Source organism: Gymnoscopelus microlampas (genome assembly GCF_963454915.1).
Source record: "Gymnoscopelus microlampas genome assembly, chromosome: 13".
NCBI classification, from domain to species: Eukaryota; Metazoa; Chordata; class Actinopteri; order Myctophiformes; family Myctophidae; genus Gymnoscopelus; species Gymnoscopelus microlampas.
Window position 1 is genome coordinate 34,243,182 of NC_139950.1, and position 25,774 is coordinate 34,268,955.

At 40.6% G+C, this 25,774-nt stretch overlaps 1 protein-coding gene across 1 annotated transcript; it reads left to right on the forward strand.

The window, feature by feature from the left end:
* The first annotated feature begins 91 nt into the window (after positions 1 to 91).
* LOC311059158 (uncharacterized protein) lies at positions 92 to 24,301 on the forward strand. The gene is made up of 15 exons (XM_084076842.1): positions 92 to 309; positions 2,310 to 2,461; positions 4,143 to 4,425; positions 11,422 to 11,460; positions 12,376 to 12,666; positions 13,778 to 14,056; positions 15,492 to 15,743; positions 15,889 to 16,146; positions 16,335 to 16,592; positions 17,375 to 17,437; positions 18,963 to 19,037; positions 19,556 to 19,620; positions 19,834 to 20,029; positions 20,770 to 20,846; positions 21,796 to 24,301. Exons 1-15 carry the CDS (start codon positions 195 to 197, stop codon positions 21,832 to 21,834), a joined length of 2,442 nt encoding a protein of 813 aa, XP_083932968.1. The 5' UTR covers positions 92 to 194; the 3' UTR covers positions 21,835 to 24,301.
* Positions 24,302 to 25,774: the final 1,473 nt, after the last annotated feature.

Here is a 25,774-nt window from a genome sequence, read left to right on the forward strand (position 1 = left end):
CATCTGGATGCATTCCAGACGTTTGGATCTTTTGGAAAAAGAAAAGGAGAGAGAGGTGGGGGAACTAGGAAGAGAAGCCTTTAGTGGAAAGGATCAAGCTGGATCAGGCTTGAGTACAAGACGGATCAGCCATTAGCGTTTGTTTGCGTTTGTTTGCGTTTGTGGCCGCTTGTTTGTTCTTGTGTCGGCTATTAATGAGTTATTATCGGTCCATCAACATGAAGACGCGTCTCACGGTGTTTTGGTTTTGTCTGACACGGTTGACACTGACGAGCACATTGCCGGTTTATCAGCCGGCTTCATCAACCGGTAGGACTTTCTTTTTAAATTAAATGTTATTATTATCATAATACAAGGCACGGGGACATGCATTGGAACTCGACGGCTGTGTCACAGCGTCACTTAACTTTAGTTGTATAGCTTATTTGATATTTTGGAAGTAGCAGGCAACTTTTTTCTAAGTTGCTAGCCCTGACTAGCTAGCCCGGATACATGAGTGTCATGGGTGAACGTCAACCTGGTGTTTACACGTTCTTGTATGGGTTTATGTAAACCCGTACATGTACGTAAACGTTCAGATTTCAAATATAAAGTTCTTACCCCATGGTCACAGATGTTACAATTATATACGGGCTGTCAGAAGTACCCGTATCTTCGTATTGTTTAATAAAAAGCATTTTAATACCGATTGGAGGCCATCTCCTTCCTTACGCTTTCAATTACGTCACCCTATCGGTTGGGAGGTGTATTGCACTCTGATACATTATAACTCTATGAGAAAATGCCCACCGATCGGATTAAAGTGCTTTTTGTTTAACAATACGGAAGATACGGGTACTTCTGAGAGCCCGTACGTACCCGTGCATAATTGTAACATCCGTGGCCATGGGGTAAACACTTTATTTTTGAAATCTAAACGTTTATGTAGATTTATGGACCAAAAAGGGAGAAAGTGAAAACACTATGTTGAAGTTCATCCATGAACATCGGTTGTTCGGGTAGGGTTTGATTGCGGCTAGTTAATCGATGACGTCACATCCCATCCACTGGATGGTAACCGCGGACCAGCGGTTCTTGTATTTGTTTTACTGAGGATAAGGTTAGAAATAAGTTTAGGGTTATGCATAGTTTTACTGAGATTAAGTTTAGGAATAAGGTTAGTGTAAAACTATTCCAGATACTGCGTGAGTCAAGGATTAGACGTAGGTAATAACTTGCTGGTTTATTCACAGACTGAGACAATAGGTGAACCATGTAGTCAACAGGTAACGTACTGAATGAATGAATGAGATGCATGCCGGTTCCTCATACGCCCACCGGTGTACGGCGGCCTCACTTGGACAAACATAATAATTTTACCAATGATCTACAGTTAGCTTACCACAATAGTAACATTTCCAAAAATTAATTCATGAACATAAGCATAAAGTTAGAAGTGATAAACTATGCATTGTACATTATAGATCAGAGGTCTTCAACAGGGGTCCGAGACCCCTAGGGCCCCCTGTAGATAATACAGGGGGGCCGCCAAGTCTTTGTGTGATAGGAACTTTTCTGAGGGGAACAGTAGCTGAAAATGCTATCTGCAAAGAGGTTTGGTGTAGAGCGGGGAAAAGAGCAGACTAAGTACAGAGCCAACAGTCACGTTTACTAACTTTTAAGTGTTGACGGGTTAAGTGGTTAAATGTCTGAAAATACACATTAACATGAAACATATTAATAGAAAAGATAATGTTTAAACAAACACTTTAATTTACACAACACTGATGGTATAGTGCTGTCAAACAAGTCTATGAAGCTATCAATGAAATATATGAAAAGGTCTGTAACACAATTTTATACAACATGTAGTGGGGGTCCCTGCTTCATCTCTCAGCTATCCTAAGGACTGTGTGGGTGAGTCATATGAATCATGATGTTAAAAGTATCTTAACACCGTGTTTCAGCTAGAACCGGCTAGAATCCTTCAGATTAATTCTGAGATAAACGTAGCATAATGTGGACTTTTTCATCAGTAAACATACCTCACACTTTCTTCAGTTTTGTTGGGGTAAAAGGGGGGTTGACCTCCCCTTAGGTGGTTTCATTCTATCATGTGAGACTCCTGGTTGTTTTCAGTGTAGCTGTCCCATAAATGGCCACCACTATCTCCTTGACAAAGAGGGAATTCACAGTGTTTCACAAATCACATAATAGGACGTGGCCATACAACAATGTTTTCCAGGTACAGAGCTGGTAAAGCTGTCTGTACCCAGGGTCTCCAGTCTAATAATAATAATAATAATATTAATAATACTAATGTTTTCCAGGTACAGAGCAGGTGAAGCAGTCTCTACCCAGGGTCTTCGACCCCCAGGCCCCTGGTGGTGGGGGAGGGACTTCCCAAGGGGGCGGAGCCAAGTCTGCGGGACTCTCCAAGCTGCGCGAGACCAGGTCGATCTTCGAACAGCGCGCCCTGCAGGTCTGAACAATAATATAACATGATAATACGTAGTAATAATAAGATTAGGATTGTTACAATGTATACCAGGGGTGGGCATCTTTGATGATGGAGAGGGCCACTATATTTCCACACTCACTCCAGAGGGCCACATTGCATATTGTTGTTATCGGGCAGAAACCCCTTATCTCCATATTTTAACTTTTTTCGTAAATGAATGTCGTACTTCTATGTCACACAAAAGTAGCAAAAATAGCTGATCTACAAGCTCAAAACGTGTCGCGCTGCAACGCGTTTTGAGCTTTGTAGACCTGCTATTTTAGCTATTTTAGCTATTTTTTAATTGGAATACTTAAATACAAATACATTCCACATTAAGACAATAGAATTTTAATATTAGTCACTAAGCTACTAATATAGACTGAAGTAATTAAAGCGGGTCATGTTTGCAATTGTAAAAGCTGAAATCAATAATGTATCACTATATATCGATATTAACCTGCGGGCCTCATTAAGTGAAGGTGGGGGCCGCATGTGGTCCCTGGGCCGCCAGTTGACCATGTATAATGTATAATATATTTTTATTATGCAAGAGCTGGAATCACACTATAGAAGTTAAAAAGAAATCTTAAACAATTTGGTAGCATCACACACTACAGGATGATCTTATAAGATTCTCTTATCAAATGATCTTAACCCATTCAATCTGGGAACGCATCTGTGTCATTTTAGATTTCTTTGGCTATTCAAAAATAGCTGATCTAGCTTGTATATCTGCTATTTTTGAAAAATCGTGAACTTTGAATATATATTTTTAAAAGAACATTTGTAACTCAAATCTTTGGTCCCTGGAACAAAACATGTTGAGATGGGGGTCCGTGGCCAAATTCATATCTAAAAATGTTTTCTAAATCATAAGAGTATGTTGCTATTTCAGTGGTGCTCCAACTTTTCCGTGTCAAGGACCATAGACATATAAAGGTAGACGCCTCCTCTGGCTCTGAAGCGTCTGTATGGCGGACGTGCTTCCGCTTCCGGGGGGGCAGCTGGAAATTTACGCGTGCGTCACAGAAGGGGGCGTTCAGTAGGCCAATCAGAGGCAGGTGGGGGCGGGACAACAAGATTCTGACAAGTCCTGGAAAGGACGCGCTGTGATTGGCCAGTAGTCAACACGCTGTGATTGGCCAGTGCCCGTTCCACCCGGAAATATGGCGGCCACCATACGAAACAGGTCGCTCCAACGAACTGCAGAGGCCAATGAGGTATCTAGGTTTCTATATCTATGTCAAGGACCCCCAAAATGATATGTATTTGGCTGCGGACCCCCATCTCAAAATATGTTGTTCCAGGGACCCCCAGAAGCACTATAGGAGTTTAAAAAAAAAAGATTTGCACAAATCTTCCACGATTTTTCAAAAAATAACAGATCTACAAGCTCATTAGCTATGATCTTGTAGATCTGCTATTTTTGAATAGCCAAATAAATCTTAAAATGACACATGCGTTCCTGGTCTTAATGGATTAAACAATTGGAGATTTAATTTGCAGTGGTGACGAACGGGTGTGAGAAGACACCTTATAGACAACTTATTTTAACAAAATAATATCACTTACACGTCTTTAAAAGAAAAACAATGTCTCTATATGTGTCTCTATACAGTATGTGTCTCTCTCTCTCTCTCTGTCTCTCTCTGTCTCTCAGGTGAGGGCGGGGCCTCCAGGTAAAGGAGAGGAGGGGGGCGTGTCTCAGGGTTCCGAGAGGGAAGAGCATCCTGCATCACAGAGGACAAGAATGAAGACCAATCGGAGCCCGCCGGCCAGCTGGGAGGCGAAGCCTCGACCCGGCAGCGACGGCAAGGGGGCGAAATCAGCTGCGTCCCGCCTGGTGCAGGCCGATGTCGACGCCGCCCTGGAGAACGGAGAGAGAGAAACTCCTCCCATCGCCGCCCAGGAGGCGGAGCCAGAGAGGAAGGGAGAGGAGGAAGGTAGGGATGATCGCAATTATTGTACATACTGGCCCAATTCCAATCCGCTCCCTTACTGACTTACTGACTGAGGCCCCGTTTAGATGACGGTCTCTAGAGAAAACCGCAAAATAAAATATCAGATGTGCCTTCCGTTTAGATGGCCACGGCCTTATGGGGGGTTGAAACCGCAACAAAGTGAAACCCCTTCTAGAGTGGAAATATTTTAAAAAGCTGTGCCTCGCATGGTTCACATCGGCTCTGGTGCAGAGCCGTAGAATCACTGTTGCCAGATTTTGTGAGATAAATAAGCTGCCAGTTCTATGAAAACAAGCCCAAAAGAAGCGACTAGGCTCTTTAAACCTTTAGAGTACATTGGCTATTTGAAAATAGCAGATGCAATGTGTTGTTGGCATCTGTATGGTATTGTTTTCCAAATGCTGTATAGATGACAAAATGGCTTAATATGGATTCTAAACTGTAGTAAAATTGTACACAGTTAACGAAAGTAAGAAGGTACACTTTTGGTACCCTGGTTCCCCTAAGCACCAATATACGCCCGCGTATAAAACCTTGGCATCACCCTGGATGCCAATTTTAAACTTGACTAACAGGTCAGCACAGTGGTCAGAACCAGCTGCTTCCAGCTGCGGATATTGGCTAAGGTCAAAGCCTACCTCTCCCCCAGAGATATAGAGAGAGTTATTCATGCCTTCATGATCTGATCTCATCTAGCCTGGACTATTGTAACTCCCTATATGTTTGCATAGACCAGTCGCTGCTTAGGCACCTGCAGCTCAGAATGCTGCTACCCGCCGCCTTACTGGCACAAAGGACCACATTTCTCCGGTTCTGGCCTCCCTACATTGGCTCCCTGTGCGCTTTAGAATTGATTTTGATGTTTGTTTTTAGAGTTAAAAACGGAATGCCCCCCCACTTGCAGATCTTATACAAGATCATATCCCACCCAGAGCTCTAAGGTCAGCAGACCAGTTGCTGCTAGATGTGCCTATGACTAGGCTAAAAACCAGAGGTGACACTTCGCTGCAGCTGCCCCCAGACTATGGAAACAGCTGCCTTTTCACATTAGAGCTGCTCAGTCTATAAATATATTTAAACTTCTACTACTTCTTCTCTCTGGCCTTTGAGCATAGCTGAGACATACGAGCACCCCTTGCTCACGACCACTGCTGTGTGTTGCTTTTTGTTCAAATTGCATTCCCTCTGTTTTCTACCTTGTTGTACTTTATTGTGTTGTGTTTTCTTTTTTTGTGTGTATTTTATTCTGTTGCCCTGTATAGCACTTTGGTTGGCTTCCGTCATTTTAAATGTGCTTTATAAATGAACTTTGAGTTGAGTGTTTAAATGTAGTTGCTCTGTTCATGTGTAGTTCTATGTCCAAGATCAACTCAGTACAGATAGTGTTTATTTTTGTCGCTAATGGTCATGTTACGATGACAAATGAAGAGTTGATACATCTAGCCTATGATCTATCACGTGTTATAATATTCATGCGTCATATTTAGCTACTAGTTTTAAGTAGCCTATAACACTATGAATGGATGATGGTGATTGCAGGGTTTCCTGCAGGAAAAAGGTTAGCCGAGGGGGGAGACCAGGGGGAGAGCCCTGTGTGCACGCGCAAAGCGTGTGCGCACAAAATGTTTTAATTACGGGGCCAGAGCTCTGCTCTGGACACGTATTGTTATTCGCATTATTCTGTCACTTCTTCTTCTGCCACTTTTCGCAGTTCTGGCTGAACCGCGCTGTCGGTTTTTACGAAACTCGGCCATATGGTAGATGGTCATGAAAAACGATCAAAAAATAATTCTCACAATCTTTCGTCCAAAGGTGGCGCTATAGCACTCAATTGAAAATGCCAACTTTGACCAGGTACAATTCATGCCCTGTTTGACCTACAGCCATGAAACTTGGATACACATATGCGTCTCCTCATGCTTAACAACTTTCACACTCTGACTTTTGACCTCTGACCTTTAGATCTCCCACCATTTTGAATTATATGAAAAACAGTCATTGGCTCCTAACTTCTGCATTTTTTCACTTATGGAAAATCCGTTGGAAATTTTTGTAGAAAGTGGTCCAAAGTTCAAGTACGAAACGTTTCGTGCAGATTGCTCAAAAATCCCAGGAGGAGATAGATTTTAACTATTACAGTTTTATGAAAATTATTCATCTGTGCCTAAAACATACATGCAGACTCACATTTCTTTGAAACTTTGCAGAAATGTACAGGGTCATTCCAAATATCACTGAAACCAATCTTACTCCAATTGGCCAAAAGGGGGCGCTATAGCAATTTTTTGAAAAGGCAGACTTTAAACAGGCATAAGTCATGCCTCGTTTGGCCGAAAGTCGTGAAACTTGCTTACACATGTGCCTTGACTCATGAGGAACACACGTATCGATTTGACCATTAAGCTCCGCCCTTAGATTGTCCGCAATTTTGAGCAGTTTGAAAAATACTTGTTTTTGCCAGTTCTGGCTTAACCGTGCATACGCTTTTTACGAAACTCGGCCATATGGTAGATGCTCATGAAAAACTACCAAGAAATAATTCTCACACTCATTCGTCAAAGGGTGGCGCTATAGCACTCAATTGAAAGTGCCAACTTTGAACAGGTACAACTCATGCCCTGTTTGACCTACAACCATGACACTTCGATACACACATGCGTCTCTTCATGCCCGACAACTTTCGTGGTCTGACTTTTGACCTCTGACCTTTAGATCGCCCACCATTTTGAATTATATGAAAAACAGTCATTGGCTCCTAACTTCTGCATTTTTTCACTTATGGAAAATCCGTTGGAAATTTTTGTAGGCAGTGGTCCAAAGTTCATGTGTAAAATGTTTCGTGCAGATTGCTCAAAAATCCCAGGAGGAGATAGATTTTAACTATTACAGTTTTATGAAAATTATTCATCTGTGCCTAAAACATACATGCAGACTCACATTTCTTTGAAACTTGGCAGAAATGTACAGGGTCATTCCAAATATCACTGAAACCAATCTTACTCCAATTGGCCAAAAGGGGGCGCTATAGCAATTTTTTGAAAAGGCAGACTTTAAACAGGCATAAGTCATGCCTCGTTTGGCCGAAAGTCGTGAAACTTGCTTACACATGTGCCTTGACTCATGAGGAACACATCTATCTCTTTGACCAGTAAGCTCCGCCCTTAGATTGTCCGCAATTTTGAGCAGTTTGAAAAACACTTAAACCCAGGATTTTTCAGCTATTTGCGTGAAACTGTATCATCTGTGTGATCTCCTCTTTCACAGTTACTTATCTGTTGGGCCAATGGCGTCTCCCTTAAATGAAGGCCTCACAATCTCAGGGTCGCCAGTTCAAGCCTCACTTGATGCAGACTTAATTTAAGTTGAATTGCAAACAACATGACTGTATCAATGAATACATGTGCAAATGGTAAAGATAATGATGAAATGCTTCTTGGAGAGAGTATGTTTTTTTAATGTATGACATACTTCATTCTGAAAATAGCCGATCTACAATCTCAAAACTTTTCAGATAGCAACGTGTTTCTGAGCTTGTAGATCGGCTGCTTTCACTGTTTTCGGTAGCGAGGAGACATACAATTTCCCTATTGGTAAATGGTTTGTGAACGAGTGATCTTAGTGTTGGCTTGGTTCATGACAGAAGGCAAGAGTTTATGATCTTCAACAGACAACATCAGCCTGGACAAAGCTATAGCACTATAGGTAGTGTTGCAGCCTATTAGCCTATCATGGGGCGGCCATAGCTGGGTGGTTAGTGAGCACGCCTGGAAAACCAGAGGCCCTGGTTGCCCCAGGTTCGATTCCAGGCCATCCCAGCATATGCGTCGATGAAATGAAATTTGTCCCTGAGCAAGACTCTTAACCCCTAATTGCTCACAGGTTCTCATTGGAAACAAGACCACAAGGACTTTCATGAACGACCTGTTAAAAGGAATTATCCTTATCCTAGTCCGAAGGTTGAGAGTTCGATTCCTGTTAATGGCAATAGGTTGAGATGTCCAATCTATCCATTCTGTTTCCATCTCTCTCTCTCTCTCTCTCTCTCTCCAGTTTCCATGTCTGTCTGTCTCTCTCTCACTGGCCCCGTATTATCGCTGCTTGCAGCTATATTGATAATTGTTTTTCGCTCCCTCTCAATTGAAGGCTAATCTTAGTTCTGGCTTAACCGTGCTGTCGCTTTTTTCGAAACTCAGCCATATGATAGATGGTCATGAAAAACTATCAAGAAATAATTCTCACAATCTTTCGTCCAAAGGTGGCGCTATAGCACTCAATTGAAAATGCCAACTTTGAACAGGTACAACTCATGCCCTGTTTCACTTAGAGCCATGAAACTTGGATACACATATGCGTCTCCTCATGCTGAACAACTTTCACCCTCTGACTTTTGACCTCTGACCTTTATATCTCCCACCATTTTGAATTATATGAAAAACAGTCATTGGCTCCTAACTTCTGCATTTTTTCACTTATGGAAAATCCGTTGGAAATTTTTGTAGGCAGAGGTCCAAAGTTCAAGTGTTAAACGTTTCGTGCAGATTGCTCAAAAATCCCAGGAGGAGATAGATTTTAACTATTACAGTTTTATGAAAATTATTCATCTGTGCCTAAAACATACATGCAGACTCACATTTCTTTGAAACTTTGCAGAAATGTACAGGGTCATTCCAAATATCACTGAAACCAATCTCACTCCAATTGGCGAAAAGGGGGCGCTATAGCAATTTTTTGAAAAGGCAGATTTAAACAGGCATAAGTCATGCCTCGTTTGGCCGAAAGTCGTGAAACTTGCTTACACATGTGCCTTGACTCATGAGGAACACACGTATCGATTTGACCATTAAGCTCCGCCCTTAGATTGTCCGCAATTTTGAGCAGTTTGAAAAACACTTAAACCCAGGATTTTTCAGCTATTTGCGTGAAACTGTATCATCTGTGTGATCTCCTTTTTCACAGTTACTTGTCTGTTGGGCCAATGGCGTCTCCCTTAAATGAATGCCTCACAATCTCAAGGTCGCCAGTTCAAGCCTCACTTGATGCAAACTTAATTTAAGTTGAATTGCAAACAACATGACTGTATCAATGAATACATGTGCAAATGGTAAAGATAACCTGAAATGCTTATTTGAGAGTACGTTTTTTCAACGTATGACATACTTCATTCTGAAAATAGCTGATCTACAATCTCACAACTTTTCATGGTTTGTGAGCTTGTAGATCGGCTACTTTCACTTGTTTTGGTTCTGAGGAGATGTACAATTTCTTCATTGGTAAATGGTTTGTGAACGAGTGATCTTAGTGTTAGTGAAACAGGGGCTTGGTTCATGAAAGAAGGCAAGAGTTTATGATCTTCAACAGACAATATCAGCCTGGACAAAGCTATAGCACTATAGGTAGTGTTGCAGCCTATTAGTCTGAAGGTTGAGAGTTCGAATCCTGTTAATGGCAGTAGGTTGAGATGTCCAATCAAACCATTATGTTTCCATCTCTCTCTCTCATCAATCTATTGTTTCCATGTCACTCTCTCTCTCTTCAATCTATTCCGTTTCCATGTCTCTCTCTCTCTCTCTATTCACTGGCCCCGTATTATCGCTGCTTGCAGCTATATTTGATTCTTATTTTTGCCCTCAAAATATTAACGAGTTGGTGTGATGATGGAAAACACAACTACATCATGCTATCGTTATTCACATTTAACTATGTGAATAACTACTATGACAAGGATGGCACATGAATAAGCTGCTACCTAGTAAAAATAATATGCTGACAATGGAAAGAGTATGAATCCCAAGGGGGGATCTCTGTCTGTCTGTCTGAAAACCTTTTATATATTCTCGATTCATTGCGCATAATGTAATATTCATTGCGCATTTTTTTGTTTTAATCTTGATGATTATGGCATACACTCATGAATCCTGATAGATGGCTGTGTTGACTTTGGACTTGATAAAACACAGTGTACCAACCATGGTATTACTGTGCTTAACTAACCAGCTAACTGGCCTGACCTGAACCCCACCGTGAATCTGTAAGGTATTGTCAAGAGCGAGGTGTAATGAATCTGTAAGGTATTGTCAAGAGGGAGGTGTAATAAGACTTTAGTTTAGACTCAACCTCACAGATGAGCTTATATCTGCTATCAAAGCAAACATGGGCTTCCAAAACACCTCAGCAGTGCCACAGGCTGATCACCTCCATGCCACGCCCCATTGATGAAATAATTTGTTCAAAAGTAGTCCAGACCAAGTATTGATTGCATAAATTAACATACTTTTCAGATGGTCAACATTTCTGTATTATACTTATTATATAATTATATTTTGAGTGGTCTCGTGTAATATTCTAATATTTTGAGATATGGATCTTTTGTTGCTGTATGCAGTAATCATCTAGATTGAAACAAGGTTTTAGATATTTCACTTTATACACAATGAATCTAGAATATATGAAAGTTTCACTTTTTGAATTATATTACGGAAGACAATTAACTTTTCCACCATTTTTTTTTCTTCCGAAGGATAGACTGCCACTTGATCTAACATATGCCAACAAAGTTTGATCAGTTGTGTGCCTAAATTAAAATTGATGAATGAATAGACTAAATGTCTATGGATTATACTGATAGATTAGGGCAGTGGTTCTCAAAGTCGGGTCCAGGGACCCTCAGGTTTTCTTGAGGGGGTTCCAAATGGACCCTGAGCACAGGTCTGTAACTCTGAGAGTGTACAAAATGAGTGTTCGACATCAATGCCTGCTCACAACAATAACAATATATCATATCAGTTTAAAGTAATGAATGACAGTGTTAAAGATCATACCGTCAGGATGTTTAAATACCCTGGTATACCCCACAATACGGTTATACTACCCAAGCCTAATGTTTAGTCCTGTCCCTCTCGTTTAACAGTATAATGATTGAAGGAACAAAAAACTTGCTAAACCTGCTTACCTTACTTTATTTTTTATTTTCCTTTGCAGAGCCCTCCCTTTGTGCCATAGAAACCTATCCTGAAGAAGGTGAGTACTGAGTACAGTAGGGTCATAATAATAATAACATGCAGACATTTAGTAGAGATGTGTGGTTGCACAATGAGTTGTGTACAGATACTATATTTTAGATCATTCATAAGTGACTGCATTATTTTATTAACACTTCCTAATTCCTATGCATCCCCTTGTCTATAAATAATACATTATAGACATGCTTATAATGCATTATAATCTACTTATAACACTGTAGTTATAGTTATACAATAAATACTGTATAATAATGCTTCATAACAATAAGGTCTACAAGAACTACAGTAAGTGAACCATGCTGTGCCATGTAGCATGTTTAACTGGTTCTAGATTCAGATGCGGTTCTCACAACCTATTTGGGCCCTGTTTGGGAGGTGGTACTAAACCTGTATTCCGGGAACTTGAAACTTCTAATGTAACTTTTTTTTCCTCCCTAAAATAGCGAAAATAGCCAATTTACAACCTCACAACGCTTTGCGATGCAATGTGTTACAGTATGTGCTTGTAGATCGGAGTTATTTATTTTTGAAAAAATTATGCTTTACGTCCCTTCAGCGGTGGTTCCGGTTACAATGGACATTTAACTAAATACCATCACAGAACTTCACAGGTTCTGGACATGTTCAGGTTATGGAAGGTTCTGGCTTACCCTTCATAATCGAAAAGAAAAAAAAGTATACCTCAGTCTACATCATATTCCACAATGAACATGACACACACGTTATTTTATGTATGGTTGGGTCTGATATTCTGCCTGTGCTACTCTACAGATTTTCGAGTTTTGGTTTATTTTATTTTAGTTTTAGTCTGGAATATCTAATTATTTTTGCTGCTAAACCCTTCATTCTACTAAATCTCATTACCAATTGTTTGAAACTGTTCAATTTGACAAAAATAATGTTCTCCACACAGGTGTGAAATACATCAAATTCAACGAAGTCCTTGAATTGCATCCAGAAGCTACCTCTGTTACTGAACCCATCTCTAGCATCCTGTGGAGACATGGCGGCAATAAACTGGCAGAATTTTTGAAGGACTTTGAAGGGCTTGAGCTGGAATACTATGGGCCATCTAAAAAACGCACAGAATTGAATACATTAACCGGAAAGTTGGTCGTCAACAATATGAACATATCAGACGGTGGGAATTATTCTGTGGAGGTAAACGGTCGACAGCAGCGCAATATTTTGGTTAACCTGATGAGTAAGTGTGCATTTTGTCCTGTGAATGATAAATGTTATGATTATGTGTTGTACTTCCAGGGGTGGGTAGAGTACTGGAAATCTGTACTCAAGTAAAAGTACTTCCATAAAAAAATGACTCAAGGAAAGATTACCATTTGAGAAAAAAGTCAAAAAGTTACTGGTCAGAATGACTATAATACATAACGGTACTTGTGGTGGGGGTGATTCATTTGTTGTTCATTTTGCAACATTGGCAATTGATTTTTGTCAACTCCATTTGATAAATCATTGCAACACACACACACACACGCACACGCACACACACATGCACACACACAAGGATGAGACGACTGCTCTGTTGCTAGGCCAACCAGTTGACTGACCAATCCTGTTACTGTACCCACAACTGACCTACCCTTTAATTGTCACTGCAACATTGAGTTGTTGAGCAACATGCTCAGATGTAGCAGCTGTCCAGCCAAAAAGAAAACCCAATATGATAGGGCATATTCTGAATTAATTTGAGCAGTTGAAAATATTTGGTAGCCCAAGAAATATTTCCTAAAGGTCCAAGAGTAAAAAATATAGTCTGTGCAGCTTAGGGGGTGCACATGTCCCCCTGGGCCAATGAGCATGATGCCACTGAGACAAATGTTCGGGAGGAGAGAGTGGGCAGTGGCTCAGGATATAGTGAGTTTGTCTCACAAGCGGAAACCTTATTTCTATATATTGTCGCTGTCGGGTGGAAACCTTGTTCTATATGTCCAACATAATTTGTTTTCAGGAAATAGGGAAAAAAGAACCTCCAATGGATCCAATGTAATTATTATTTAGTCACAAGCTCTTGCTAAAACTTTTCGTTGGTTCAATATTTATAAAACCCACACACACACTTAACCACTTTCACTTTCAACATTTTACAGAAATAGTTAAAATGGCAGATCTATTGCAGATCTGCTATTTTCACTACTTTTGTGTGACACTCTTTTACAACGAATTGGGCATTCATTTACGAAAAAAACATAAAAAGTTGAAATATGGAGATACAAGGTTTCTGCCTGACACTAACTAACTTGATACTGACTGCTTTTTAACTGTTCAACTTACCTGAACCTATGTTCTCCACACAGGGCATCGATCCATACCATTGGGAGGAAGTGTAGAATTCACTCCAGACAGACAGAAACCCAACTTTGTCACCCTATGCAAATATAAATCCTCCAAAGGTCATGAGGTGGCAAAGTGGGATTTCAGTGATCCAAGCTTAACTCAAGAGGATGTCAACGGGGCATTTTTGGATAAAGGAACAGGGAAAATATTTTTGAAGATTTTGACCATGCAAGACGGCGGACAATATTTCCTGATGTTTGATCACAAGAAGAGCGAGCTCTACAACGTTGAGGTGTTCCGTAAGTATGAATTTTGTTGATTCATTAGATTAATGAATTCAAAGTGGCACTATGTAACTTTTTTAGCGACCAAGAACATTTTACAGACTGGTTGAAAAAAGCCTCAAAGTTTGTCAGACTCAGACCACAGAATAATGTGTTATCCTACTATAATTCTAGTAACCTCTGTCTGTAGTGGTAGGTGAGTGAGTGAAGCTACCCGGTTCTCCTCAGTGGCTGGACCACTTGCTCTGATTTTGCACACAGCCATTGACCATTACCATCTGAACTTAACTGTGAAGCCTGTTTTTCAATTTCATCAAATCTCAGCTTCTTATTAGCGTTTATGTGTCAAACAATGTCGCCTCCCGGGTTGCCAGATCATGTGCGCATATCCCCCCACGGATGCGTCGACCGGGTATGGTCTAGTATTTATAAACCACTCAAAATGATGAAAAACTAGAAAAAGTGCTCCTCGGAGCACAGGTCTCCGCCAGGTCAGGTACGTTATTCTGGCCTCCTGGTGGCGCTATAATAGGCCAATATGGAAATGGTGCCATTTATTCTTAGGTCTTTCACGGCAGTCAGACACAGCATTCATGATTTGAGGCATTTTGTTCCAAAAATGTGTTTTGCTAAATTAGACCTGCTGGTGGCGCTATAACAGGCCAATGTGAAAAGGGTGGCATTTCTTCCTCGGCCTAGTGGGAATGTGCGTGTGAAATTTCACGGAAATTGCAAGCTGCGTTCATGGTTTGAGGCAGTTTGTTCAAAACGGACCAATCTTGCAAACTTTGGATGGCAACCTTAAGCAATGAGGATGGAATATGGGAAATCGGACAGATCAGGGTTGATCACATGACTATAGAGATACTGTGTACTGATTTGCATGACGTTTGGTTAAAAACTGTAGGAGTAATGTGAAAAAATGGGTTTTGCACTTATCGGCCTGCTGGTGGCGCTATAGCAGGCCCATGTGAAAAATTTGATGCAGAGGTTCTGAATTGGCATCCAGGGAGTGTGTGTGCACAGTTTCGCAGCGACCGGGCCAACGGTGCCGGAGATTAGCCGCTCACAGACAGAAGGACACACGGACGGACGGACGGGGTGCAAAACATACTCTCTCGCCATGCCTTTCGGCCTGGCGGAGACAATAATATGTGAAATGTGTAAATGGAGGAAGGAAAGATTACGTTTGCCACCCCACCATGTAAAATGATTTTAGAATTGGGAATGCATGAACAATACACCATGATTCAGCTGAGCTTATTTCTTTCATAACTTCTTTCTCTGTGTCCTGTCACTAATTTGGAGATTCTAATCATACAGTAATAATTAACATTTTCTACATGATATCTCTGAGCCCACCCAGTTATGTTTTATTTTCCTCCACAATGTTCCATCAGCATATTATTTCTGTGTAATGTCTAACTCTGTATCCATCCTCTCTTTGTAGTGTGTGTTCCTACCAACGTCTTGGTAGCTCCTGACTGTATCAGCAACACTGCTGTTGTGTCCTGGTCTGCCAGCAAGGGGGCACTACGGTACTCTGTTTCTGCCTGGGGTAGTCAAGTCAATGCCACATGCTGGTCCTCTGATCTCAATTGTACTCTTAACATCACCTGTGGCTCCAACTACACCGTAGATGTGAAGGCTATTAATGGAAACTGCTCCAGTGACCCGAGTCAGACCCTGACATTCAGCTCAGGTAAGACATGGAGAACATATTGTATGTATGCACACCAAAGACCAAAGACAATGTATTGCTGCGTTTGACTTCTTGGGTCTAATCATGCTCACTTCAGAAAGATTGAAGTGGAATGTATTAATTTATGTTATAATTCTCTTCCCAGCCCCATGTGCCCCAGTGAATGTTAGTGCCAGTCTGGGGTGTCCCAACTCAGCCGATGTGACCTGGCAAAGAAGTCCCAGTGCCACAGCTTACAATGTGACAGCAGTGGGCCAGGATGGACACATACATTACTGCTCCACCAACAGTACCGGCTGTCAGATACCCAACATGCACTGTGGCCAGAACTATACCATCACAGTGACACCATATGCTGACTCATGTGCTGGGATTCCTAGCATTCCTTATCACTTCATTGCAGGTACCAAGAGAGAACAAGACTATGTACTAATAAGACTAAACTACGTACTAATATGAACAATCTCCAACAGACTAATTTGATTAGACTAATCAAGATGCTCAGCCTACGTTTTGCTTGATCAATTGAAGCACAAATGAAAGAGAATAATCAGTCTTCCTCTGCACTTCTTCTTCCCTCCATCTCTCCAGGCCCCTGCCGCCCTAGTAATGTTTCTGTTTCTGCAGTATGTGGGGATAGCACAGTGTCCTGGTCCAATGTTTCAGGAGCAGACATGTACATAGCAACAGCAACAGCACATGATGGACACAACCACACCTGTAACTCAAGCTCTGCAAACTCCTGCTCTTTCACTGATCTACACTGTGGTGAAAACTACTCTGTCAGTGTTGTAGCTGTTGACAGAGGTTGTCACACCGAACCAAGTTCAGCTGTGGAACTGAAAACAGGTGAGAAGATGTTCATCAAAGATTGTGTAATGCTGCTTATGACTTATTAGGTAATTTTTCCCTCTGAGTCGACTTAAGTAGATTGAATGTGTAAAAACGATATGAAACTAGAAAAAGTTTTCCTCGGAGCACAGGTCTCCGCCAGGTCAGGTACGTTATTCTGGCTTCTTGGTGGCGCTATAATAGGCCAATGTGAAAATGGTGCCATTTATTCTTAGGTCTTTCCCGGCAATCAGACACAGCATTCATGATTTGAGGCATTTTGTTCCAAAAATGTTTTTTGCTAAATTAGACCTGCTGGTGTCGCTATAACAGGCCAATGTGAAAAGGGTGGCATTTCTTCCTCGCCTAGTGGGAATGTGCGTGTGAAATTTCACGGAAATTGCAAGCTGCGTTCATGGTTTGAGGCAGTTTGTTCAAAACGGACCAATCTTGCAAACTTTGGATGGCAACCTTAAGCAATGAGGATGGAATATGGGAAATCGGACAGATCAGGGTTGATCACATGACTATAGAGATACTGTGTACTGATTTGCATGACGTTTGGTTAAAAACTGTAGGAGTAATGTGATTTTTTGCACAAATCGGCCTGCTTTGGGGTTGGGTCTGTATTTAGCCCCACCCCAAAAAAAAACGAAATGGAGGATTAGGGTCAGGGTACTTCCTCTTTGCAGGGTCTTTAAGTGTAAACTCATGGATCCCCCCCCTCCAATTGTGGTTGAATTGATGTGAAAGCAAATTAAACCCAGTAATAACTAAGGTTTTTTTTGTTTTCTCTCAAGGAAATACATCTACAACAACCATAGTGATATGTGTTGTCGTCGGCATACCGCTGGTATTACTGGGTAAGTTTCTCTATAGATTTTAAGTTACACATAACATACTACATGCTTGCAAAGTTACTGCTCTTCAGCCAAATGCAATTTCACAAGCGTGTGTGTGTGTGTGTGTGTGTGTGTGTGTGTGTGTGTGTGTGTGTGTGTGTGTGTGTGTGTGTGTGTGTGTGTGTGTGTGTGTGTGTGTGTGTGTGTGTGTGTCCGCCCGCGCGCATGGTAGAAAGAAAATCAAAAAATAAGTTATTGTGACGATAAGTGTCTCTTCATACTGAAATGTCCAGTCTTCTGAAAGAGACCTTGCCCACTCAGTAATCTGATAAAATCAATCACAGTGCAGCTCTGTGTCTGGAGCAGACTGAATTGTGTGCTATATCAGCGAGGTTATTTTAGTACCTGGACATTGTTCTAATAGCCTACTCTCTCTCTCTATATATATATATATGGTCATAGGGGTTGGAACTGTGGCTCTATATATGGAACTGACTGATTTGTTTGCATTCATGTTAGATAACACACTCCACATTTGGGGCGTAGCTGGCTTGAGAACTCCTTATATGGTTATTGCTGAGTCAGAGTGACGTCAGAGGTCCGCCCGGCCACCGGCCCGCCCTCCCATTAGCCAATTTGAATATTGGATACTTTGATGCTGTGTAGCATTCAGTGGGAAACGCAACGGTGGAATTTTACGTGTATGAGAGAAAACATTAAGACATCAATTCCTTGCTTTATAAGCTCAATATATGTGTCCATTTCATAACACATACTATGTTTACTGTCTGTATAATTACATACAGTATGGTCTTTTAGTGAAGAAATACAAATAATGTTAGTTGGGAATTGTACTGAGAGTAAGTCTTTTCAAGTGTAAAGCCTAAATTGTACTCCGTAGTGCCACAAAGAACAGCTCTACAAGCTATCAACATCTCACCATGCAGCGTGTTGTTGGCTTGTAGATCTGTTCTTTATTAGCACGCAACAGTGTCGTACTACGGCTATAAATTAGGATTAACCCTAATGGATCTGATAGGTAAAAAATGTTACTGGCTTAGATAACATGTAGGCCTATATTAGATTGTAATGTGCATGGGATAATGCAATTGTAACAGAAAAACAGATCTAAGTTTACTCAAACAGGCGCATTATGTATTGGCCATGAGCCCATTCGGCCACCCTTTTCTGTAACTATCAGCATCGGCATTGGCCTTTGAAAACCTTGATTGGTCGATCACTAGTGTGGGGGGTGTGCGTGTGTATTCCTTTTTGTATGTCCATATAGTGTTGTACATATAGTGTTTTATATGTGTTGATGATATTGTATTTTGGTGTTATTTTTATGCTATGTTGATTAATTGAATACATAAGACCACAATGGAAGTCCCCAGGACTTTTTTGTTATTCTTTTAGCTCAAATGTCTGACTGTACCGTGTGCTGTTTAAGTATTCAATCAATCAATCAATCAATCAATCAATCCAACCAAGCCAACACCTGCAACCTCATCACTGTTATTCTATCTTTTCTCTTCACTTTTTGTAGCCATCTCAGCCATCTTAAAAGCCATCTCAGTTAAAAAAAAGAGGCGTGAGTCACACCGTATGGTTGATACTGAAGGTGAGTGAGTTGATAACCTCATTTGCACAGTTTGTGATGTGGCTTGCTCTGGAGTTGATCCTCCAAATATAGGATCAACTCCAAATTATAGTGCATAGTAAGGACATTTAAAAAATCGCAATAAAAGGTAGTGGCAAACAGAAAGGTTTTGATGTTGATCTGAAGACATTTGGGAGTTTGGACAGACATTAGTTTATTAGCCTTTTTGTGAACTCTCACTCTATTAAGACTGTGGGTGGAGTGACTGTCTGACTGACTGTGACTGTCTGACTGCAGAAGTGACTGTCTGACTGTGACTGTCTGACTGCAGAAGTGACTGTCTGACTGCAGAAGTGACTGTGTGACTGTCTGACTGCAGAAGTGACTGTCTGACTGTGACTTGTCTTAATTGTACTCTGGATGGTACACATTCACTGCCAACATCTGGGTAGCCTCCTCACATGACACATTTTTGATTGATTTGATTTCCTAACTTGACTGTAACAATGTGTAGTAAAACTGATCTTTTCCTCTCGCAGCCACAGATAAAGAAAAAATTGAACTGCACAATCTAACCAGATCCAACCCAGATATGAACCGCGAGGTATGTGTGTATCTCTTGTGTTACTACCTGTCTATTGTTTGTTGATTTTACTGTTATTTTCACTGTTTTTAGAACACGATTGATCCTCATTTGTTTCTCTTTTATTCCCCCCGCCTCTAACAATTTAGTTTGTACGGTGTTACATTGTGTTTTTATGTGAAACATAAATTATTTGACCTAATTAGCTCTTTCTCCCTCTCATCTCTGTTCCAGTCTGGGTACATTCCCTCGGGTAGGAACAGCACCATATCTGAGTTCCAGTCTAAGAACAACACCCCGGTTAGGGACAGCACCCTATCTCTGTTCGACTCTGGGAACAACACCCCTTTAAGGAAATGCACCCCATCTCTGAACCACTATGAGGACAACATGGATGGAGATGGGCTTCAAATGCAAGGACCTTTAAACGGTCAGCTAGTTTTAGTCTCTCTCTCCCTCTCTGACAGTTTTGTCTGTATTTTGTTGGGTTGTGTTTTCCTGTTCGTAAAATAATCTCTCATCTCTCTTCCAAACTGCCGGTAGTTAAAAATTATAAACAATAATAGCTGCTCCTCACATGACCAAACCAATAGAAAAATGGGACATAGGTAAATTAATCTGAAGCTGGGGTTGATTTCCTAACTTAACACATTGGGTGCCTGATTTTTTTAATAACAACATACCGTGGGTGCCAGCAATCTCACCATTGACTGCGCTTTGCTGTTTAAAGCTGTAGACTCCACGACGAGCAAATCCACGTAAAAAAAGCATGCATTCATGGAGCGCGATGACCCTGGCTACATCCTGGAACGATAACATTTCACTCGCGAGTTACAACGGGGAGGGATCGCGCATGACCGGTTTTCCCCACCGGAAACAGATTCAGAGATACAGGCGTTTTAAAGAAGGAAATAGACAGGAAGCGGATGGGGAGCCATGTTTTTTTTTCAGTGATCCATCTGGCCCTTCCTTCTCAGGATCACAATGGGTACTCCCAGAGCTGCTCTAGCCCCTCCCGTGTGAAAAAAACAAAAAACGTACCATTACGGTTTTGGCACTCCGCGTCACTTTTTGCACCTTTTACAAAACCGTATATATACGGTTTTCGCACCCAATGTGTTAACTGTAACAACGTGTAGTAAAACTTATATTTTCCTCTCTATTCCACAGCTACAACTGAAGACATTTCAGTGAGTGAGACCATTCACTTGATGAGGACAGCGAACCAGAGGAGTCAGAGCACGGTGGTAAGAAAAAGTTAATCTGTCATCTGTACTCTAGAAGTACATTTTAAAAGCTGGTGCATGCACCTTTGTCATTATGGAGTGGATCTGTGAGAGCTAGTTTGTCCTACAGGACATTGCCTCACTACAAATTGAATCATATAAAGTGAAGAAAATAGATGCAGAAAGTCCTGATGTCTCTCCATGTTTGGGAAAGACTGACGTCATCATCAATATGATGTTAGAGATCCATATGGGAGCTAAGCCTTTATTGCACCCCGACGTACGGCATGGCTCTGTATGGCTCTGTATGTGTCTTTGTCTGTCTTGCAAACCGCTTAACCGATCAGCGCCAAGTGTCTACACTGCAAGTATGCCATAAACCACACATTTATTTCTCCACGTTTTATATATTTTTAAGTATTTCAGTAACATTATTTTATGGAATTCAAAGTATCACACTTCCTTGCCCAAATTTGGAGTCATGTATATTTTTTAAGATTTATACTGGGTGCGTTCGAAAATACAGCACTGAGTGCACTGGCCAATACAAACTAATAGGCGAGTGTGCTCCAGTGCGTAATTTCCGAACGCACCCACTGTGTCATTGATTTTAGTCGTTTTTTTTGGCGACACCTCTCGTAGCTCTGTTGTTATTACATATTTTGTCTATACTACTCGGGAACGATGCAAGTCGGGAACAATGCAAGTTGTGAATGCATGCCCCACAAGGTTTTGTAATACCCGTTGTACACATCCATCTGTCTGTGTCCCGCTTATATGGTCAGAATTCATGACTTGTATTATTGCATTGCTCCTCCGTGTTGCTGCTTGCAGCTATATTTTCTTATTTGTTTTCAACAGTTTCAGCCACCATTTTCTATTTTCTGAACACCTCATTATCCTCTTGTTCACTCCACTCCCCCCTCTCTACCTCTCTCTATATCACTTTTGTCTCTCATCTCTGTCCCAGGTGGATGCCAATTCATCTCAGCACCAGAGCACTGGCTAGGAGTGACGTAAATAATCTTTTTGAACGTGTTTGCCCATTTATCAGTGACAGGGCTCACTATAAATGCTAGTTTTAACACGTTTTCTTTTATCTATAATTATCGGGAGGAGTGTCTTCCATAAGTATGACAGCCATACTGTCTAAATGGCAAAAGTAACATCTGCTAATGTAGCAGAGTGGCTCAGAGTCTTTGCTTGATGAGCAAAAGCCTAATGCCCCCGAGGCAGTCCCAGTGCCGAGCTCCATTTTCCACGACGGAGGAAAGCCGTTCAGTGCTCCTCCTGTAATGTGACACAGTGACTAGAGCCGAAGCAGTTCCGTGTGTGTTACAGAAGAGGGTGTTAGTGCGGGGGCGGGTGTTTTCAAAACCCAGATGCAGAATGTATGTTTGTGTTTACCTATTTATCAGTGACAGGGTTCACTATAAATAGTAGTTTTGACGCTCTTTTTAAAGGAATCTGTAATTATCGGGAGCAGTGCCTTCCATAATTATGACAGTTATACTGTCGAAATGGCAGTATAATGTAGCTGAGTGGCCCAGAGCCTCTGCTTGATGGGCAAAAGCCTAATATTTCCCCTGCCCATGAGGGAATTCCCCTTTAGGCTAGTGGATAAGATGTTGGTCTACATCAAACATCATGTACATACAGTAGCTGCTTCTACATGCGATCTGTATTCTGTATATATCCTTGTGAGTATTTGACCTGTTTCTATGCCGTTTCTTTTTATCTCCTGCTCTTACTACTTAGTACTTACTAGTATTGATCTTTGTGTGCCCAGGTGAAAAAGGGTTGCACTTAATTACAAAATAATAAAAAATAACTCAAGAGTTATTAAATGTAATTGTGTTCAGATTAAAGTTAAGATAAGGGTTAAGCTAATTGCAAATTAAGAAAGGTGCGCATTAAAAAGTTGGTTATGAAAAAAAAACAACTCTACAAAACCCTTTGCCTGTGCCAGTCCTAATGTAAGGTGTTGTTCGATCATGATTCGAAGTTCAATCATGATTACAAAGTAATGTAACTGCATTTAAAATGACAGATGCCTTCCTAGGTTGAATGGGTTAAGGAGAGATCATGTTATGTATATATGTTATATGATGCAATATTCTCATTGGTTCTCTATGAAAATTCAAGTAACAGTTGATTCTTTTCTGTGTTCTGTCTAAGTCATTGTTTGACATTTCGCATAGCTAATTATATCTGGTAGAATGTTCCGTGGTGTGTGCTCAGAGTCTCTGCCTGATGACCAAAACCCTATCTCCCCCAGTCAAGGGGGGATTCCCCTTTAGGCTAGTGGTTAAGATGTTGGCTTTCCACGTGGGTTAGAATCCTGGGCGTTACATGTACTGAAGTAGGTCAAGATAATTGAATAGTCAACAGGGGTAATAGAGAGCCTTTAACCCTTGTTAGAAAGCTGCCAAGACTTTTGGTAGCGGGTTAACTTGTGATTTAACTAAGCCCAAAATACTAAAAATAATATCATTATCATCCAAAAGAAAATGTCACCTCATAGCTGACCTGTTATGCATTAATATCCATGTAAACACTGTTTAAAATATTATTTTGGTGGCCCCATGGACCTTTCATCTTTCAATGTAGCACTCGTTTTCAATTATACAAATGTAAAAATTCACTCATTATATTTCCTATATTGAAAACAATGGATAATGATGTTATCTGGCTATAACAGACTACTATTAGAACACACTTACAAAAATGAATTGCTTTTGTTTGTTTTTAAACATAATATTGTTAACAATAGTGACATCTGTGGTGTTACCGGTCAAAATGTACCTGTATAGATTTGTAGAAGGTAAAAAGTAATTAATTTTTCATGAACCCAAACTTTATGTTGCTCCAAATAGCATATACAAATTGATCATAATGAACAAGGACAAATTGTTCTCTGTCTCAAACATGTACAGTATTTTGAATATTGACAATAATATGGTATATATCAAAATATCACTTTCAAATTGAACATTGAAAATTGGCAAGATAGATCTCTTGGCATTAAGTCGTAACGGTGCCAAAGGTAACAAACATTACATGAACTATGATGGATGCCTGCAGCAGACCATTGAACAGTATTTGTGCCAAGTTTTGTGCGGGTTAGAGCAATATTGCGCCTCTGGCACCCAGGGGCCCCTCATGTGACCCCCGGGGGCCGACCCCTTGTGGGACTATGTCATGGCAGACCCCTGAACAGTGTTTGTGCCAAGTTCGGTGAAGATTGGAGCAACGGGGATTTTGAGCACCACAGATGTCACTTTTTTTATAGAGACCACCAGCACTTACAAAAATTTTGACAATTAATTTTGTTGCGTTAAAATAGCTGTTTATGAGGATATCATGAAGTTACAAAAAAAATGTAAAGTGTACTTTTTACCTATTTAAACTCTTGGCTAACTCTCACCAAATCATCCATGGATTGCTTTTGCTCTGCTCTGTAATAAACTATGACTAATCTACAAGTTCAGTCTGTCATATTTGAGTCTGAAGTCTTTTCCTCCCTCTTAATAATATATTAATAATATATATATATATATATATTAATACATATGCAGTATGTGTATGTATATGTCTTCTCATGATGGGACAATAATACGTTTTACGCTTATGTAGGCTACTTGTAAGATGTAACGATAATAAACACCTTGAACCTTGATGAATGAAAGCACATTACTTGATTAAACAGTGGTTGGAAAAAGTTGTGTGTGACCACACACACACACACACACACACACACACACACACACACAATACCGTGTGTGTGTATCCTAATAAAATAAATAACACTAAATTAAATCAAATCAATTATGCACATGTTGTGTGGTCATTACTTAATGTACTGTATACTGCTCAAAAAGGGAACACTTAGATCCCTTAATTATTTTGAGCAGTTTTCGTTAGCATTATGTACACAGTTCATGAAAAAACTCAAAATAATTAAGGGATCAAAGCGTTCCCTTTATTTTTTTGAGCAGTATTTGCACTTTGCAGTCAGACAAGTTAGCTTTATTGTTCAACTTTTAGCCACGCTTATATTCAACCAGTAAGTACATCTGATTAATGGTAGTTCAGCTAAATGATATGGATAACATTTGTATCATATTACATGTATCTAGCAATGCTATTCCTTGATTAATTCAGTCATTAGGCTACACTTTTAATTTGTTAGTGCATCAATGACAGTGATCACAGTGTAAAGAATGTATAACTGCATGTAGCAACTTATGCAATGTAATGTCATTACTTATATATGTTTATGTTGAAGAGCTGACATGTGAAAGCATGGGGGACTTGATGACTGCAAGCCAGCTATCCGAAAAGCAACAAATGGTTTGTAATTGTCAGTTATATCTGTAGCATATAAAACAATAGTTGAAGATGTTTGAAGCTACAGTTAGACAATGACATAATGTATGCTTATATAAATCCATATAAGATATCAGATATGATGTCTTTACCATTTGTTTAGGAACAAGGTTGAGGCAGGTGTTGCCCATGCCGGAGCTATGACAGTTGGTTAGTGGTTAGTCATGGCCGGTGGAGTGACAACTAGGCAGGTCACAAATTATTTTGTTTGATAGTGTAGCTCCTATACTGTAACAGTCAAAGTAACAGTAGGCTTTTCTGTTTTGGTTTCGGTTGTTCCGACTATAATGTAGGCTTTTGGTGGTTGTCGGGGGGGGGGGTATGAAAGAAAGCAAGTTCAACTAGTTTCACATGACACACAGACACACACACACACACACACACACACACACACACACACACACACACACACACACACACACACACACACACACACACACACACACACACACACACACACACACACACACACACACACATATAGTTCAACACTCTTATCCCAAGCAGAGAGAGAGAGAGAGAGCACTCGATCAGCACTCCAATTAGTTAGTTAGTTAGTT